Source organism: Lacerta agilis, chromosome 17 (genome assembly GCF_009819535.1).
Source record: "Lacerta agilis isolate rLacAgi1 chromosome 17, rLacAgi1.pri, whole genome shotgun sequence".
Lineage (NCBI taxonomy): Eukaryota > Metazoa > Chordata > Lepidosauria > Squamata > Lacertidae > Lacerta > Lacerta agilis.
This window is the reverse complement of record NC_046328.1, coordinates 37,417,485-37,437,592: the sequence shown is the minus strand read 5'-3', so window position 1 is coordinate 37,437,592 and position 20,108 is coordinate 37,417,485. Positions and strand designations below refer to the sequence as shown.

General features: G+C 47.9%; 1 protein-coding gene across 1 annotated transcript; it reads right to left on the bottom strand.

The window, feature by feature from the left end:
• Positions 1–1,733: 1,733 nt before the first annotated feature.
• LOC117039225 (neuronal acetylcholine receptor subunit alpha-7-like) lies at positions 1,734–19,617 on the bottom strand. The gene is made up of 10 exons (XM_033136314.1): positions 19,554–19,617; positions 12,160–12,299; positions 11,905–11,949; positions 11,399–11,508; positions 8,651–8,730; positions 7,163–7,330; positions 6,102–6,296; positions 4,736–4,822; positions 3,944–4,053; positions 1,734–2,575 (listed from the first exon to the last, which is right to left on the bottom strand). Exons 1-10 carry the CDS (start codon positions 19,603–19,605, stop codon positions 2,069–2,071), a joined length of 1,494 nt encoding a protein of 497 aa, XP_032992205.1. The 5' UTR covers positions 19,606–19,617; the 3' UTR covers positions 1,734–2,068.
• Between the last annotated feature and the right edge of the window lie 491 nt (positions 19,618–20,108).

Genomic DNA, 20,108 nt, shown 5'->3' with positions numbered 1-20,108 from the left:
GACCAAAACCTACTCATGACTCTTCCCCTTGCCCCACTGCAAAACAGAAGGTCTTTGTCCTTCCTGTGTGTATTTTTACCTATGTCTCCCCTAAGGATGGAGGGCTGGGGGTATCAAAACCATAATCTCTCTCTCCCTCCATGCTCAGAAACCTCTCATGCTCACAAGCGCTCTGAAATCAAGGTTATATACCATGAGGAAAGAAAGAGAAGAAAAAATAAATATATGTTTACAAGTCTCTTTTGCTGATCCAGTAATTGTAAATAATTCCATTGCGATTAGCTGCAATTAAATTTTAAAAAAGGGTTTCCAGTCCACCACCATGTTACCTTTTCTGATTTTAGAGAATTTTTTAATCTTTCTTTCTCTTTCTCTTTCTCTTTCTGTCACTCTCTCTTTTTCTTTTATTTTCCCTTCTAGGGTGGGAGGTGGGTTTACTACTTGGACATTTTATTTAGAAGGAGAAAAGGGGGGGGGAAATAAGGGGGGACGACCCCCGAAATCAGAAGAACTTTTAGCGATGAGGAATTTTAAGAAAAACGAAGAGTTGGATTATATGTTTCAGACAATATCAATGCTTAAGTTATTGATTATTTATTGCCACTTACTTTTAATAATTTAAATTTTTTTCTGTCTAAATAAAATTAAATGAAAAGCAAATCCAGTCCATGTTGCCGTCACTTTGGGGTACTGGTAGTTACGGAAAGTTGTGAAAAGAGGAGAGAAAAGGTGTACTTGATTTGGCTAACATTATCTGTAGGCAAGTGTTAACAAAAATACATTTTTTATATATGCCACCATAAATGGTAACACACTATACCGGGGAGGGGGCGGATCAGAAAGATCACAAACAAAACATCAAAATGGAGAGATACCCCCTCTTCCTTTTGGCACCACATTTAGCAGTGTCTTGTTAACATACACAGAACTGTGAACATGTGAATGTCCATAGCATTGCTTTTCAAAGCGAGAAGATTGGTACTGTGTGACACAACAAAAACATTCAGCGAATCTGAACCTCATCCATTGCAAAAACGCTTTCATAAACTTCATTGCATCCTTTGACTTCATAGCAGACCCCGGCAAGAGGGTAGCTCGGCACGTTCCCATTTTACAGCCTAGGAAAACTGAGGCAGAGAGAGTGAGCGTGTGGCCTTGGCTCGAGGCTGCTGGGGCAGGGCTTGAATCCCTGGCCACGACCCGTTGCAGGACGCGTACACACAAAAACATGTGAATCGATTTAGCTTCCTTTGCTATAAAAGGGTCTCTGTGAAAACCTCCTCCGGGGTTTATAAACCAGGTCAGGGCTCCCAAACTAATTTAGGAGTTCCAGGACTATGGCGTGGAAGTGGCCCATGTTTGCTTGGTCGTCCTTAGCATGGAAGGGAAATCGAGACAGCAAAAGCAATCAGTATTTGCTGCTGCTGTTGCTCTTTGTCTGTAAACGACACAAGACCGATTAACACAACATTTGCTCTGTGTTTCATTTTCACCAAAATGCACGGGGCCAAGGGTAACATAACGCCAGGGTAATTAATTAAATAGATTATGTAATTTCACCACAGCGGACAGCGAGACAGATAACGTATTCTTTGGCGGAAGACAAACTGCAGCAGAAGGGAAACAGCGCTGCGTGCGGCAGCAACGGGGCGGGGCCGAAACCGAGGCCGCCTTGACATCTGTGACGTTCAGGCTCAAATAGGCGGCAGCCCCTCTCAAAAAAAAAAAAAAAACGAGTGGTAAATTTTAGAGGCAGTTTGGATCTGAAATCCTTCTGGGCGAGTGTTACGGACTTGGCATGCGGGACAGGAGTGTCGGTACGGTGTCCGTTTGGTCCTCCAGATGAGCACACAGAACTCGGCAGGACAGCCTTCACAAGTGGGTCGGAAGTCCTGGCCTGCAAGGCTGGTTGTCCTCAACAATCTCTGCCCAGATTCGCCTCGCAGGAAGCCTCTAGCAACATCCTGCCGCTAGGGAGGGAAGCCACGTTGGAAAGACCTGCGCTGCCGCCAGGGGAGGATGCCAAAACCTAGGCGCCGGGGAAACCTGTTGTTTTGCGGGCCTAACGTCACAGGAAGTCCTTCGTAATGGCCTCGGGGAAGTTGGGCGCGGCCATGAGGATGCCGATGGAGCACACGATGTGGACGAGGGCGAAGGTGACCAGGCACAGCCGGTCCAGGACAGCCGCCGCAAACTTCCACTGGCTGCAGGTGGCCTGAGCGGCGTCGCGGCCCCGGAAACACTGAGCCACGTACTGCAGTTCCTCCAGGATGTGGCCCAGCTCGGGCGCGGCAAGCAGTTCCTCGGGAGTGGAGGCCGGCAGCTCCGGAGACGGGAGGAAAGGGCGTGGCACATCAGGGGGCTTGGCCGGCAGCAGCGCTCCGGAGTAGGCGAGGTTGCCGTTGGCCAGCGCCACGGGGAGCCGGGCCTGCCGGGTTGGTGTGCCGCTGCCGTCGCTGCTGTCCGAGCTGCAGCTCAACAGGCTGGGGGCGCAGTGCGGGCGCACCACCGGGTCCTCCCCGGGTTGGCGCATGCGCAGCAGCCAGGCTCCCCACTGCAACACAACCACCTGCACCTGCATGGAAACAGCAAGCCGATAAGGGAGAGGGAAGGGAGTTTATGGGCGAGGGGAAACGGGGACCCCATTTATTACAGGCAAGAGGGTCCACAAAGGAAGGGACGAGGGAGCGGATCATCAGGGGAAGGTCAACAACTCGGAAAACCCTGAGCTGAGGCCAATGAAGGTTCTTAGGCCAAGTTCCCACCATATATCTGAAGCACTATGATACCATTTTGGCTTCTCCCAAAGAATTCTGGGAACTGTCATTTGTTAATGGTGCTGTGAGTTGGTAGTAAAGGTAAAGAGACCCCTGACCATTAGATCCAGTCGTGTCCAACTCTGGGGTTGCGGTGCTCATCTTGCTTTACTGGCCTAGGGAGCCGGCATATAGCTTCTGGGTCATGTGGCCAGCATGACTAAGCCGCTCCTGGCGAACCAGAGCAGCGCATGGAAACGCCGTTTACCATCCCACCGGAGCGGTACCTATTTATCTACTTGCACTTTGACGTGCTTTTGAACTGCTGGGTTGGCAGGAGCTGGGACTGAGCAACAGGAGCTCACCCGGTGGCGGGGATTCGAACCACCAACCTTCTGATCGGCCAACCCTAGGCTCCGTGGTTTAGACCACAGCACCACCCACGTCCATAAAGGTAAAGGGACCCCTTTTGGCTTCTCCCAAAGAATTCTGGGAACTGTCATTTCTTAATGGTGCTGTGAGTTGGTAGTATGAGCTACAATTCCCAGAATTCCCTGGAAAGAGGGATGGGCGGTTTCATTATTTGTAATAGATTGTTATTAAATTTTCAAAAATTTGATATGCACGCTTCCATGCGTAAGACATTTATCTTTTCCCAGCTTCCCATCCCATATTCCATGGTGTTTTTCTTTCTCCCCTTCTGCCGCACAAAACCTTTTCTCTTTTATACTGCATTCTCCAGTTCCTCCTGTTGCTCATATTTCAAATCCTGCTCGCGAGTTAAATAGCCCAAAAAGTGACTCCAGCCTTCTGCAAAGCAACCATCGCTAGATCCTCTTAATCTGGCTGTTAACTTAGCCAGTTCTACATGGTGGGATCTTTCTCCCATTTTTATGCGTAGAGAATCCTAGCCGCTGTTGTTACATACGTGAAAAAAAAGAGGGATGGATGCTTAACCCCTCTTGGAATTGTAGCTCTGTGAGGGGAACAGGGTCTCCCAGCAACCAGTCTCGGCACCCGTCACAAACTACAGCTCCCATGATCCTCTGGGGGAAGCCATGACAATGTTTATGTTGGGATCCTAGTGCTTTAAAGGGAATGGCGTGAATGTCGCCTACGTCGGATACAAGGCGCTACGTGATAAACAAAGCGGCGATTCTGAAAAAGGGGTTTTTTAAAGCGCTCACCCATCTTGGCATGCAGCCGCCGTCCGGGTCGTGGTGATGGTACTGGAGCACAAAGACTGTCGCGACCACGGAGAGGCTCACCATGCCCATCGTACTGGCAAAGTATTGTCCTAGAAGCGGAGAGAAAGGGCTCAGAGCATTCTTAAGGGGGGGGGCAAATCTTGCAGGATTGCCTGATTCACGCTTCCTAAATCAAAACGCCAACCAACGAATCCTCTGAATCTTTTTGCAACCAAAATACCTACGAAAATGCATGTGTTAGGGGAAAAGTTGCAGGGAAATGAACACGTTCTCCCGAGAACAGCATACAAAAATGGGTTGGATTGGGGGGAATTTGCTTGCAAAATTGTGTGTTTTCGAAGATGCGCAGTAAAACAATTATGAAATTTTGGGCTTGCTTTTTAAAAACCAAAAACGACACAGCGGCAAACTGAAAACAACTGGAATTGACAGGTTTGTTCACCCCTACCTAGCAGTGATATCCTGATGATTGTTTCTATAACATTTGCCTGCCTTCTGCTGACACGCAACTAAGAATGAATAAGTCCATGGAGGGGCAGGTGTATTGACAGATGTGAGGCTTAAATGGAACTTCCAGATACAGGAGCAGCATACCCCGGGGATCAGTTTTTTTTAATTGCAGCGGGGTAGACTCAACCCTCATGGTCCCTTCCGACTGTACAGTGGTTTGCCATCTCCATCACATTTAGGAGCAGAGAGCACAGGGCACAATTAAGCACTGCACACCCCTGGGCAGACCAATCCAGCTCCAGATCTCCCTCTCGTACATACCTATGAGCGGAATGGAGTCAGAGGTGGCCGGCATGACCTCCGCCACAAGCAGCATGAAGACGGTGAGCGAGAGGAGAACGGTGATGCCTGTGGGGGGGGGGACAGACTGTTATTCCACTGGGTTTGGAGGAGCGTCTAAGTGAGAGAGGCAAAACAACAACAACAACAACAACAACAACAGCCTAAGGAAAATCTGCCAGGAGGCTCAGCTGCCTTGTCCACACTCCTCTGCCTCAGTCCTTCCTTCTGTAACATGGGCAAAGCAAACACCGACCTTCCTAGTGGGGATGTTGTGAAAATCCACTCAGATAATATCTGCAAAGGGCTTCGAACGCCAGGGCTTCTGCTAGGTCAGACACCCCCAAACTTGGCCCTCCAGGTGTTTTGGGACTACAACTCCCATCATCCCTAGTTAATAGGATCAGTGGTCAGGGATGATGGGAACTGTAGTCCCAAAACAGCTGGAGGGCCGAGTTTGGGGGTTCCTGTGCTAGATGTCAGCAGGAGCGTCCTACTCTCATGTAGGACCCTGGCAGAGACCCATACCCGACTGACATGTTCTCTCCCTCCTGGTCAGTCGTTTTGGGAGCTTCAAAAGCTTTCTTCTGCCCGAACATCACAGCGACTGATACCAAGAAGCATCAGCACACTTAGGGATCCGCAGAGTCTTCGCAGCATGCGTAAACAGACCTCAGCAACTCAGCGTTTTGGCTAATCTACTTTATTTACATATAAACACACACGGAGCACTGCAACATGGCTCCCTCTCTCTCCGGCATCAGACAGCAAAGAGAAAGGACAAAGGACAATAGTCCCACTTCAGGAAACACAGTAACACAAACACCCTGTCTCTGTCACTTCCCATTCTGTGGAATGAAAACACACACCCGTGTAGGACCTTAAGGTCCTCAAATAATAATCTTTTGGAGGTCCCGAGCAACAAAGATGCTAGGTTGGCCTCAACTAGGGCCAGGGCCTTCTCAGTATTGGCCCCGATTTGGTGGAACAGTCTATCACAAGAGACCAGGGCCCTGCGGGATTTGGCATCTTTCCGCACGGCCTGCAAGACGGAGCTGTTCCACCTGGCCTTTGGGTTGGTTTCTGTTTGATACTTATGCTTCATTCTTTTATTGGTGGGTTATTTGAAAATGAGACTGCAGTTTTAATATTGAACTTTTTAAATTTGTATTTTAATCTGTTATTTTAAATTGATTGTGTTTATGTTTTTGCTGTGATTTTAATTTTATGTGATAGACAACAATCCCATGACTGCAGACACAGGGAATGAATCTCCAACACAAGGTAGTGGAAGTGGGGGGGGGGGGACACCATACAGGCAATAGTCGGCTTGAATTGTTCTGCTTACCCAAGGAGATCTTCTCTCCGGAATCGGCTGGCAGGAGAAAGACCAGGAAGGTCATGGCCGAGAGGAGGAGGCAAGGGACCAGCATGTTGAGGGCGTAATAAAGTGTTCGCCGCCGCATGGTGACCGCAAAGGTGACGTCCAGGTAGGGCTCCCGGCAGCATTCGTAGAACACTTTGTTCTGACTGCCAGGCACACCTGTAGCAAGTGAGGAGGAAGAGGGAGTCAGCGTATGACATAGAATCAATCCATTTCAGTTTCTTCCTGTTTCTCATGGGGGGATTTTTGCCCCCCAGCCCGAGGTTCAGTTCTCCTCCGCATGCCCACATCAGTTTGCAAACTTTGCATTTTAAAAAGTCCTGCCGCACACCATTTTTGCAAAGCGATTTCCTAATACATTTTTTTGGACATTATATGCGTTTTTATGCACACTTCACTGCAGTATATGCATTTTCATAAATATCGCTCGGCTGGAGAAGCGCATTGCAAAATTTGGAGATGAGTGAATTTGAGAGGGTTGCTTTGTTTAATTCATGTATTGGCTTGGAAAGTGTGGATTTGGTCAGTTTGGCTTTAAATGAGAACTCAGGTGAATTTACACACACACACCCCAATCCCTGGGTTGCTGAGCAACAGCGGATGGTCTAACGGCATTCCAGAGATCTGTGTGTGCAGGATGAGGTCATTGGCCTCTGGTACCCTTTACAGGGAATTTTCACAAGTTTGATTTTGTCCCGCCAGTCTAAGAAATCTGTCCCAACTGATGCCCCTCTCATTTACTCAAGTCTGCAAGGCCCAGGACTTCCTTTGCACATGTTACCTGGGCAGGTGCAATTTTGTACTTGTCTGTAAAACTGCCCTGCTAAGTGCAAATTCAGCTGCGTTCAAGTTTCCACTGCTTTTCAAAAAGCGTGAATGAGGCAGGTTTGCCTTTAAATGAGAACAAAGCTGAAATCCTTCCCCCATCCCTAGCCGCAGGGGCCCTATTGTTTAAAACAATAATAATACCCAACCTCATGAGGACAAGGACCTCGGCGCTGGGTTTGCTCAAGGTTCCCCCTTACCCATGAGGTCCCACTCGCCATTGGCAACGTAGCCAGAGATGTCCGTCTCCAGCATGCGCAGGTCGAGCAGCCAGCCGTCGTACGTCCAGGAGCCAAACTTCAGGTCGCACTTCTGGGTGTCGAAGGGGAACCAGCGGACGTCAATTCGACACGTGCTTTTCAAGATGCCTGGGGCGGGGGGCCAAAGGAGCCAAACCAAGGTTGTTGTTGTTGTTGTTGTTGTTGTTGTTGTTGTTGTTGTTGTTGTTATTATTATTATTATTATTATTATTATTATTATTATTATTATGAACAGAAATGCAAGGGAAAAGAAAGGCTGAAACAAGGACATTTTTATCATTATGCTGGTTTCGACCAGCTACAAAAAAAGCTGCTTTTTAAAAGTTGTCAGCAGGGGGAGCTCTAATTTAACGTAACTGTTGTACATTGTGTATGCAATCAAATGCCAACAGTGCCCTTCAGCTCTCTATATTGGACAAACAGGCCAAACCCTACGCCGCCAAAGGATAAATGGACATAAATCTGACACCAGGAATCACAAGACAGAGAAACCAGTAGGAGAACACTTCAGTCTCCCAGGGCATTCTATGGGCCGGTGCGCCCTATGGAGCGAAAAATACGGTACATACAACAACAGTGTTTTGTGTTGTGTAGGCTCCTATGATGTAAGTAATGGGCCCCCAATCATTTTAAGTTAGAGCTTAATAATTATTTCACTATTAATGTACTTCTCCTTAATTGTATTTCAGTTCAACAATTACCATATTTCCCCCTCTACAAGACCCTCCCCCATGTATAAGATGCTCCCTATTTGGGGGCATTCCGATTTAAGAAAATGGGGGGAGATAATATCCATGTATACGACGAGCTCAGATTTTGAACATTATTTTAGAGTAAAAAAAACAACACAGTGTTATACACAGAAAAGTACGGTACTTTGATAAAATACATGTTTTGTTATGTGCAAATGGCTTTAGATACCCATTAGGCCCATCAATTACCATGTAGCATATATTCAACACAAAGAACTGCGACAATTTGTTGTTGACCAAGGACAGCTGGACATATAAATGGGCCCTATTCCCTTCAGTAGCTGAGGGCCTCATCAGACCTAAATCCGGCCCTGAATGATCTGCACATAGGCAGTCGGGCAAGCCATACGGGCTGGCTAGCTATAAACTAGATGGTTGTGGGAAGAGTTTCTTTGAAGCTGATGCATGGACTGATCGGCCGCAAACTGAGCCTACCTGGGTCGATTTGCCGCTTTTTGAGGACTTCCAAGTGGCAGATTGAAGTGCTTGCTTGGTATGTATATACTGTTTGCGGTTTAGAATAAAATCTTTAATCTTCTCACTTGTGTTTTGTGTTACTTCTGAATCTCATTTTAAAAGAACCACCTTGCCTTTTTGCAAAAAAAAAAAAAAAACCCACCACCTTCCCGCTATGTGACACCGAAGCCGCCTCTGGATTTCTCCATATGCCTCTCACCTGGGGGGAGCCACTGGCAGTAGCCGCTGGAGTTGACCAAGACGTTGGTGTGGAACGTGGAGTCAAACTCTTCATTGGCACTGGGGGGGGGGAGAGAGAGAAGGGGAGGGGCATTTAAGGAAGAAGCTCAGTGAAATCAGATTTCGTTCCTTTATATATCATCGCCCCAAACCCCTTAGCTACTCTACATGTCCAATAACATATGATAAAATGCACCTTCACATTTTTACATTTCCTTTACATTTCCAGAATGTACCTGACTCTGACATACGTTTACTTGGCATCTAGAGATCATCTTCACATAGTTTTCCTTCTATTTTCTATGTTAAGGCATAGGAATTCGTTCATTCCAGCCTCCCCCCCCAAAAAAAATAATAGTCCGGCCCATCGCATGGTCTGATGGACAGTGGACAGGCCCACGGCTGAAAAAGGTTGCTGGCCCCTGCTCTTGAGGAATGAAATTCTGTTCCTCTCCTTCCCATAGTGTAAAAGAAGCAACACATAGACCGATGAATGATGGGCACAATTATGTCTTTATAATTTGCAGCGAAATAATAATAGCTGTACAATTTGAGTAACTAAATACATCCGGTGAAACAGCGTTCCGGATAAATACATTGTTTTGTTGTGGTCTTCTTCAGTATATCACTTAATGTACATACATCTTCTCTGGAGCAGATATGCGGATATGACCACTGCTCCTCTTTTACACTGTGGAATACTGTGTCCAGTTCTGGGCACCACAGTTCAAGAAGGATACTGAAAAGCTGGAAGGTGTCCAGAAGAGGGCAACCAAAATGGTCAAAGGCCTGGAAACGATGCCTTATGAGGAACGTCTTAGGGAGCTGGGTATGTTTAGCCTGGAGAAGAGAAGGTTAAGGGGTGATATGATAGCCATGTTCAAATATATAAAAGGATGTCATATAGAGGAGGGTGAAAGGTTGTTTTCTGCTGCTCCAGAGAAGCGGACACGGGGCAATGGATTCAAACTACAAGAAAGAAGATTCCACCTAAACATTAGGAAGAACTTCCTGACAGTAAGAGCTGTTGGACAGTGGGATTTGCTGCCAAGGAGTGTGGTGGAGTCTCCTTCTTTGGAGGTCTTTAAGCGGAGGCTTGACAGCCACCTGTCAGGAATGCTTTGATGGTGTTTCCTGCTTGGCAGGGGGTTGGACTGGATGGCCCTTGGGGTCTCTTCCAACTCTAGGATTCTATTCTATGATTCACTAGGCTTGAAGTTTGCAACACAGGGGTTTCACTTATTCTTCCTCTCCTTCCCATAGCTGTCAACCTTCCCTCTTTTGCGGGAAATTCCCCTATCAGTACTATACTATAGACTATAGTACTGATAGGGGAATTTTCTGCAAAAAGGGGGGGGGGAAGGTTGACAGCTATGCTCCTTCCACCTTCCAGGGATAAGCTGGTGGGGATTGAGACTGATGGGGCAGAAAGCAGGGAGCCCAACAGTAGGTGGCGCCAGAGAGCCAATGGCAGGTAGAGCTAATTCATTCTAGTTTTGCCAGCTGCCACTGTCTCCCTGGAGAAAATCTGTCTTCAGCTCAAGGGGGAAAGGTTGGGATGTGCCCCCAACAGCATTTAAGCCTGCAGCCATTGGAGAAATTGGTGTGTCGCAGTTTGATTTACAAGTTTGATTTATGAGAGACTTTCAAGATGGCGTCAGCCGAAATGCAATATTGGGAGAGGATGGCTTTTTCCACACAGAGACATTATCTACTATAAGAGTGTCTGCTTGCTGGCATTTATCAGAGGCTGTGAAAATATTGACTTTATGAAGCAACTGGAAAAGATCATAAGAAAGCGCTCCGGAGTCCGAGACATGGGGAACTCACAAGTTAAAAATTTGGCATAATTGGAATTGTTATAATTGGAATTGTATAATTAATTTGGCATTGTAATTTGTTTGGTAATTGGAAATATATATTGGAAAATCAATAAATATGATTCAAAAAAATAAATAAGCCTGCAGCCATTGGTACAAGACACTTGTTAAATTATTGTTGTTGTTCTCTGTTAAATTGATTCATCGCCCGGCACATAACGAGTCTCTGAGAGCCTTAGAAAATGTAGAAGTATAAATGCTAGGGGGGTGGGGGTGGAGAGAGAACAACGCGTTTACAACGAATGCCTATAAAACAGACCAAATAAAAAGGCACTTTAGCAACGCAAAACCCACCATCTGAAGACAGCAGAAACATCCCTAACCCATCAGACAGCTGGGGGAGGAGATACGTTTTAAGCAGGTGCCCAAAGCATGCTGTTGTTGGTACCAGGTGGGTTTCATTGGAGAGAGCATTCTGCAAGGCTGGAGCCAGCACCAAAAAGGCCCTGCCACTTGGTGCCCGCCTCTGGACCTCCCTCCGAAGGGGGCATCCAGAGGAACACCTGTGAGTCCAGGGAGGTTTGTATCGGTGGGAACACTCCAAAAAGAGATTGCTCCTTACAAATCCTGCTTGGCAGGGGGTTGGACTGGATGGCCCTTGTGGTCTCTTCCAACTCTATGATTCTATGAAATCCTTGCAAAGGTTTCATTCTCTGGCTCAGGGGTCGCCAATGTGGTGCTCTCCAAACGCTGAACTGCAACTCCCAGCAGCCCTAGCAAGCCCAGCCAATGGCCAGGGATGGTCAGAGCTGTAGTCCAGCTGCCTTTCTGAGTTCCTTGGCCACCTGGCTCTTGTATTACCCACCCAGGGAAAACCACAAAATATCCCGGCTACAAGCTTCTCCCACCTGTTGTACAAAAGGATGTCGGGCTTCCAGACCTGGTTAGCCGCAAACCGCAGAGTCTTCACGCCAGGGTATTCCGATTCATTCCACTGCAAGTAATGGTCGTACCAGTACTGAGGGGTGAGAAAAAGCAGCGTTCAAGGGACCCTGCCAATGTTTAGTTAGGTTAGGGATAGGGTTAGGGTGTTGCTGTTCTTGTTTAAGGCGAAGTTGCCAATATTTAAGGGCCCGTTTGTTCTCCCACCCCAGGTAAGCTTCATCTGAAGCAACACAATGCATTGCAATAGTTACCGCTACTTGGCGGGGTGGGGGGGGCAAGGTAAGCTTTGCAAGAGCTCAGCTGCAACAAACAAATGAAAGTAGCAAGCAAAGTGAGCTTTGCAAGAGGTTAGCTGCTAAGATCAGAAGAATTGCTACTGATACGAGGCAGTTGCTGCTGCGGTACAACAGGTACATCTGGTTTCTCTGCCTTCTGATCACCCCCCCCCCCCCGTAAGCCATGACCTTACCATCTGCAGCCAGACATTGGTGGTCAAAACTTGGTTTTTCTCATCCTGCAAAAAAAAGGGGGTGGTGGGAAATGTTAAAGGCTCAGGAGTGAGGCATTAAGGAACTTCAGGTGGCAAATAAGGGGGGAAAGATCCGTAGTGCATAATGTACAGGTCCCACTGAAAACCCCGAGATGGACAGAGGAGGGAAGGTTGAAAGTGATATATTTGATGTGCAGTGTTTCCATATAAGCCTGTCCAGGCTCAGGATCTTACCACATCCATGATCTGCATGAGGCTCAGGGTGAAGTGGACGGTGATGGGCTGTGCGTCATCCCCCACCGGCCTTTCCAGAGGGGTATAATTCTCCATCAAGGCTTTCAGCAGCTGCCGCTGGTAGACCCCTCCTTGAGAGCCTGAAAATCACACAGGGGGGGGGGGTGAAAAGAGCCTGGCTGCTGGATCAGGCCACTGGCCCATCTAGTCCAGAACCCTGTTCTCACAGCGGCCGACCAGATTGCCTGTGGGAATCCCGCAAGCAGGATTCGAACACAAGAGCAACTCTCCCTTCCCGAGGTTTCCAGCATCCGGCCTTCAGAAGCATCGCTGCCTCCAGCTGTGGAGGCAGAGCTAAGCCATCGACAGCCCTCTCCAGTTCCCAGAGTGGTTTGCCAATCCCTCCTTCCCGGGGAACTCTGGGAACTGTAGCTCTGTGGGGGGGTGAGAAGCAGTGGCATAGAAAAGGCGGGGCATAGGGGGTGCTCCGCCCCGGGTTCCTGGGGAGGGGTGAAGAAGAGAAGAGTTTGGATTTGATATCCCACTTTTCCGCTACCCGAAGGAGTCTCAAAGCGGCTAACATTCTCCTTTCCCTTCCTCCCCCACAACAAACACTCTGTGGGGGTGAGAGACTTCAGAGAAGTGTGACTAGCCCAAGGTCACCCAGCAGCTGCATGTGGAGGAGTGGAGACACGAACCCGGTTCACCAGATTACGAGTCTACCGCTCTTAACCACTACACCACACTGGCACACGTGACACTCCCCGGCCCCTCCCCCACCGCCTGGCACCCCGTCCGTGCTTCTTTACGGACAGGGCAGCCCCACGACCCACCACTCGCTTGCCGCCTCGCAGCAGCGACGGCCGGATCCACTACGCATGCCCGGAAATTCCGGGCACGCGCAGTGCATTCGACGTGCCGTGGCATCACAGCGCATGCATTGGGACATCACGACACATGCGCTGTGACGCCCTGCCCCCAGGGGGGTGCCTCTGCACCACCGCCCCTGGCAGCGCAGAGGCTTCCTCCACCACTGATGAGAAGTCTCTTAATTTTTTATTTTTTAAAAAAAGATTTTATTAATTTCCACATTAAACTACAAATACAGAATACAACACACAAATACAATCTAAAAACACAACAAGCACATTTAAAAAGAAAAAAAAGATCAACAAAGAAAAAGAACACTTATACATACCTATACACCAATACTGGAACACTAAATAATAATTGTTTAAATCTAATTTCATTATCTTATTTGGGGACTTCCCCCGTTCTCTCTACTGCGTTCAATACTATTATACTTTAGTAACTTTGTAACTAGTTTCTTATCTTACATCATTATTCTTTAATAAAAATTTTAAAACTTACCTATCATATATAGCTTACTTCATTTAAAAAAAAAAATCAACTTAACCATTTATATACCATTCATAAACATTACTTCTAATGCACTATTTTTACTTAACATCATCTAGCTGAAACCATTTTTTATACACTGATTCTGCTTCAAATATCTAGCTTTTCCGAGAAGTCTCTTAATAACTCTCAGCACCCTTAAATGCGGGTGGCGCTGTGGGTTAAACCACAGAGCCTAGGGCTTGCTGATCAGAAGGTCGGCGGTTCGAATCCCCGCAGCGGGGTGAGCTCCCATTGCTCGGTCCCTGCTCCTGCCAACCTAGCACTTTGAAAGCACGTCAAAGTGCAAGTAGATAAATAAGTATCGCTCCGGCAGGAAGGTAAACGGCGTTTCCATGCGGTGCTGTGGTTCGCCAGAAGCGGCTTAGTCATGCTGGCCACATGACCAAGAAGCTGTCTGTGGACAAACACCGGCTCCTTCAGCCTATAGAGCGAGATGCAACCCCAGAGGTCAGGGGTACCTTTATCTTTACCTTTACCCGTAAACTACAAATCCCAGTGTCCTTTGGGGGAAAGCCATGACTATTTAAAGGGGCACGGTAGTGGTTTTAAATGCATGGGGCAGATTTGGGGACCTGGTATATCTTCAACCAAAGAGAATGGAGAGGATCCCTTTCACTGTTAGTTCATCGCAGGAAAGGCTGTTGGAAAATGTACCAAATGCAGCAGAGCGAGCATTTCTGCTGGGACAGCGACCCTTGTGAATACAGGAGTGTTACAAATGCACAAGTGTTCTCCTGCTTCCACCTCTCGTGTGCCTCTGGTTAAGTCGTTTTGTCCATTTTACTGGCTCACGGTTTTTTCTTCCTTCCTTGGGGCGACAGGGGTGTGAGTCCTGGCTCCCGGGGCTGCTTCTTCCATCTCTGCCTGGCTCCGAATCTTCACTGCCTCGGGCATCTGTGAGCTTCTCTGGCTGTCTTCGCTGCCAACAGAGGCTTGAAGCTGCAGCAGCGGCGAACGAGCCTCTTTGGGCCAGAGGCTTTAAACGAAGCCGAGGATTGGAGGCTGGGGAAACCGTGGAGCTGAAAGCCTGGATCGCTCCTTCATTTAGAACAGGGGGTGAGCTCAGAAGCTCAGGAAGACCCCAGTTTGAAACTCGCCTCTGATCCCACACGAAAGCTCATACCAAGAACAAACTTAGTTGGTCTCTAAGGTGCTACTGGAATGATTTTTTTTATTTTTTATTTTGTTCTGATCCCATCGTTATTGTTTAGTTTCTAATTTAACTATTCATTTCACTTTGCAAAAGCTGTGACCCCTCTACACATGGCATAAGCGGGGATTACTCTCAAATGTGTGCAAAATCAGAATTTACTGGTAGAAAACATGTTACAGACGCACACCTTTGCTACACAGGGCCGATTTCCTCTATATATTTTTCTCAGCACTTGGTGCAATCATGGCATGGGGATTTTACACAGGGGATGATGCGAGCCAGCAAGTACCCTGGGAAGGGAATCCCATAGCTCAGTATTAAAGCAGAATGGACCAAGTTCAGTGAGAGCTGGACCAGTGATTGCCGAAGAATTGATGCTTTTGAATTATGGTGCTGGAGGAGACTCTTGAGAGTCCCATGGACTGCAAGAAGATCATACCTCTCCATTCTGAAGGAAATCAGCCCTGAGTGCTCACTGGAAGGACAGATCCTGAAGTTGAGGCTCCAGTACTTTGGCCACCTCATGAGAAGAGAAGACTCCCTGGAAAAGACCCTGATGTTGGGAACGATGGAGGGCACAAGGAGAAGGGGACGACAGAGGACGAGATGGTTGGACAAACCCCTGCAATGCGGCAATCTTTTTGCCCAAAGATGGAGGGGCTCGAACCCATAACCTTGAGATTAAGAGTCCTGCGCTCTACTGACTAAGCTACCCCGCAGGCTTTTGTTTACTAAAGCATTTATCAGCTGCTTTGCATGCAGAAGGTCCCATGTTTAAACCCTGGCATTGCCAGGTCAGGCTGCACAAGACTCCCTGCCTGAAACCTTGTAGAGCCCCTGCCTGTCAGTGTGGGCAGCACTGCAGGAGACGGACCAGTGGTCTAACTCTGTATAGAAGGAACTTCCTATGCCTATGAGAGCCAGTGTGGTGTAGTGGTTAAGAGCGGTAGACTCGTAATCTGGTGAACCGGGTTTGCGTCCCCGCTCCTCCACATGCAGGGTTAGTCACACTTCTCTGAAGTCTCTCAGCCCCACTCACCTCACAGAGTGTTTGTTGGGGAGGAAGGGAAAGGAGAATGTAAGCCACTTTGAGACTCCTTCGGGTAGTGATAAAGCGGGATATCAAGTCCAAACTCCTCTTCTTCTTCTTCTTCTTCTTCTTCTTCTTCTTCTTCTTCTTCTTCTTTTGATGCCTTTTCTTCTCTTGGACTGCACACGGGCCCATCTTTACAAGGATGTGAGCCACACTGTATCTGTAACTACAAGCTAAAGCCTGCCTTCAGGGATCCAGCCGTGAACTGAATGTGAGTAAACGTGTTATACAAGAAGCCTGTTGTGTGTTTGTTCTTTTTAGGAGGGATAAAAGGGGTCTGAAGCTCAACATCAAAAAAACTAAGATCATGGCCACTGGTCCCATCACCTCCTGGCAAATAGAAGGGGAAGAAATGGAGGCAGTGAGAGATTTCACTTTCTTGGGTTCCATGATCACTGCAGATGGTGACAGCAGTCACAAAATTAGAAGACTCCTGCTTCTTGGGAGAAAAGCAATGACAAACCTAGACAGCATCTTAAAAAGCAAAGACATCACCTTGCCGACAAAGGTCCGTATAGTTAAAGCTATGGTTTTCCCAGTAGTAATGTACGGAAGTGAGAGCTGGACCATAAAGAAGGCTGATCGCCGAAGAATTGATGCTTTTGAATTATGGTGCTGGAGGAGACTCTTGAGAGTCCCATGGACTGCAAGAAGATCAAACCTATCCATTCTTAAAGAAATCAGCCCTGAGTGTTCACTAGAAGGACAGATCCTGAAGTTGACGCTCCAATACTTTGGCCACCTCATGAGAAGAGAAGACTCCCTGGAAAAGACCCTGATGTTGGGAAAGATGGAGGGCACAAGGAGAAGGGGACGACAGAGGATGAGATGGTTGGACAGTGTTCTCGAAGCGACTGGCATGAGTTTGGCCAAACTGCGGGAGGCAGTGGAGGATATGGGTGCCTGGCGTGCTCTGGTACATGGGGTCACAAAGAGTCAGACACAACTGAATGACTGAACAACAACAACAAGCAAAAAGAAGAGAAAGGTCTCCTTTTCCCAAAGCTGGGGATCGGGAGAGAATAGGACTCAGGTTTTATTTTGCCATCCGAAACTTAGCAGCCTGCAGCGGGCAGGCAGGAGGAGCCCGGGGAAAAGATAAAAATTAAAAAGCCAAAAGGAGGTAGCTACATGATCTTTGCTTTGCCAGTGACAATTGTTAGGATGTGACCGGCTGGGTCCATGCTCAGCAACCGGTGCGGTGCAGAAAGATGGAGGGCACAAGGAGAAGGGGACGACAGAGGATGAGATGGTTGGACAGTGTTCTTGAAGCTACTAACATGAGTTTGGCCAAACTTCGAGAGGCAGTGGAGGATAGGGGTGCCTGGCGTGCTCTGGTCCATGGGGTCACGAAGAGTCGGACACGACTGAACGACTGAACAACAACAACAACAAAAAGGGGTCTTACCAGCAACAGCACCCAGTCTGGACAAAGCCAAGATTGGATTGCTTAAGTAAAGAGATTCAAACGAATCTACCAACTAGCTTCCTATATATTGCTATATACTGGGGAATGCACTCCTCTGCTGACTCACAAGCGTGAGTTACGAAGGATAGTATCAAATCAATATTTCCTCTCTCAGTATCTACAACATTCCTACAAAAAGGTTGCAGCACTCTGGAACATGTGCAGAGGAGGGAGACCAGGATGATCAAGGGTCTGGAAATGAAGGCTTGTGAGGAGCGGTTGAAAGAATTGGGGGTGTCTAGCCTGGAAAAGAGGAGACTGAGAGGAGGTATGAGAGCCATCTTCAAATATCTGAAAGGCTGTCACTTAGAAGAGGGAACAAGCTTGTTTTCTCCTGCTCTGGAAGGTAGGACTCAAACCAATGACTTCAACTTATAAGAAAGGAGATTCTAACTAAATATCAGGAGGAACTTTCTGACAGTAAGAGCTGTTTGACAGTGTAGGCACAGACCCTCCAAGTGGCCCTATTTTCCATGGACGCCCCTGATTTAGAGAAGCCAGCCATCCCAGTTTCTGATTTGATCCCAGAATGTCCTGCTTTTCTCCCTACTTTCATTGAAGAAATATTGGAGGGTATGGAGTTATCTGACCGCCGAGCCATCTGAAGGCAATCCTGTATAGGGAAGGGTTTTAAAAAAATGTTTTGTTATGTTTTTATATATGTTGGGAGCTGCCCAGAGTGGCTGGGGCAACCCAATAAGACGTGTGGGGTATGAATAGTAAAATTATCATTATGGAATGGGACGTCCCTATTTTCATCGGAGAAATGTTGGAGGGTATGGGAACGGTCTCCCTCCGGTAGCTCTCCTTCCTTGGAAGTTTTTAAACAGAGGTTGGATGGCCGCCTGTCACGGACGCAATACTTGAGATTCCTGCGTTGCAGGGGGTTGGACTAGATGACCCTTGGGGGGCCCTTCCGACTTTTTAGTTTAGAGAAAATGTTAAGAGGTGACACGATAGAAGCGTATAAAATTACACATGGCACAGAGAAAGTGGTTAGAGCTTTTCTCCTTCCCTCACAGCCCCACGGACACCCAAGGAAGCTGGACAGACATAGAGGGAAGCTTGTGATGTGGTTATGATCCCAGGAAGGGGACAGTCCGCCCCCTGTGGATTGCCTCCACCCCACCTGGCAGCCGGAGGGTACACTGCCTCTGAACAAGGATGCTCCAGGAATAAAGAGGTGTTGGCAGGCCCCGTTCCTCTTCATACGCCTTTCCCTGATCCCTTCTGAAAGGCGTCTCAGCCGGCAGCCGCCAGAACCTGCAAATCCCATAAATAAATTAAGCGCCACCGAGACTGAAGCACTCTCCATTTCTCCTGTGTTCGGAATCCACTGCCCTGCCAATTTCAGAAAACGCAAGCCTCCAATATTGTGAGAGGTCGGGATGGAAGACACAGCTTGCTTTCCCACACACCCACTATGGACACAGCAACACACACACACACACACACACCGGCCGGATCCATCCTGGACCAAGACAGAATGAGGCGGGTGGAAAGGGAAGAGGAGGTGGGCCCCCTTTTAACTTGAGACCCTAAATGAAACTGACAAGGCAGCCTGCCCATTCTCCCACCTTCTGAGGAAACAGAGGCTATGTATGAAATTAAACTCAGCAAGCATGAAATAAGCTAGGCAGTGTGGTAAGTGGGGATAAAGCGGGGGGGGGGGGAGTCAGGAAAGCTAGGCGACCCAGTCAAATTTGCTTTCATTCCTTCCAGCAAACCGTAAAAGCCTAGGAGAGAAAAGGGGGGAAGGAGGCTTTATAGGAGGGGGGAAACCAATCCAGGCCCCCCAGTCGTCTCCCTCTGTAAGGACAGAAAATCGAGAGGGGTTTTGTCCTGACTCCGGTCTTGAAATCATAGGGCAGAAAGTGGGTTTTTCCTGACATCTTGGGAGATCAAGAATGTCTAGTCCTAAAACGCTAAAAGATCTCGCAGTTTATGGGGTGGGAGAGAGAGAGAGAGAGAGAGAGAGAGAGAGAGAGAGAGAGAGAAGCTGTCCTTTTAGAAAAACACCAGACCTGTTTCCAAGCCCTGGGAGATTTGAAAATGTTCAAGGATTGCTTTTTATCCTGGAAAAATCCTTCTTGAAAAAAAGAAAACAGCTGGAGCCCTGCTTCCCTCTGCCTTTTTGAGGTTTTCGGTTTCTTGTGTTTCATGGCAGGGGAAAGAAATGAGGGATATTTTTGCATACCTGGTTGGGGGGGGGGAGAGAGAAAGAAATGGGTGCACAGAAAATAAAGAGAGGAAGTTACCTTGGAAGAGAAGGAAGATGCTCAGGGCACAAATCCGAGCAGTGGGGTCCATGTCCGCAACCAGATCGCGAAAAGGAAAGGGGGCACCGGGAGACACCCCCCCCTCAAAAAAGCTGGTGCCAACTAGTCTGCTCTCCTCATCGTGCTCTGTACTGGCTCAGCGGAGGACGCACAGCTCACCGAGGGAAGCAGCAAGAATCTTTATTTGGAAGAGAGGAGGCTGGGGAGGGGATGGAGAGGAGAATGAAACATCATCCTTGCCCACTGGACGCTTTTCAGCTCTCATTAATTCAATCATTTCAGTGCTGTTCTGGCTGGAGAGATTTTAAGAGCCACATCATGAGCTCTTTAGAGGTCAGCATTAATGGGACTTAGAAGGGGCATTAATTTCATGGCATCTCTCTCTCTCTCTCTCTCTCACACACACACACACACACACATTAAAAGACCATTAGAGATTAGGCAAACAGGAGATGAAGGAGAGACTGAAAGAGAGGCAGGTAAAGTAGATTTGCAGTGCAGTCGTGTAGATGTATACTCCAAAGGAAGTTCAGA

Bases quoted from the DNA above. Each gene is read 5' to 3' on its own strand.
- LOC117039225 (XM_033136314.1), bottom strand. From the start codon at position 19,605: ATGGACCCCACTGCTCGGATTTGTGCCCTGAGCATCTTCCTTCTCTTC. The intron at 11,950-12,159 runs GTAAGATCCTGA...TTTTTTTTGCAG, and splicing joins TCATGCAGATCATGGATGTG to GATGAGAAAAACCAAGTTTT. The intron at 4,823-6,101 runs GTAAGCAGAACA...CCCCCCCCACAG, and splicing joins CGGAGAGAAGATCTCCTTGG to GCATCACCGTTCTCCTCTCG.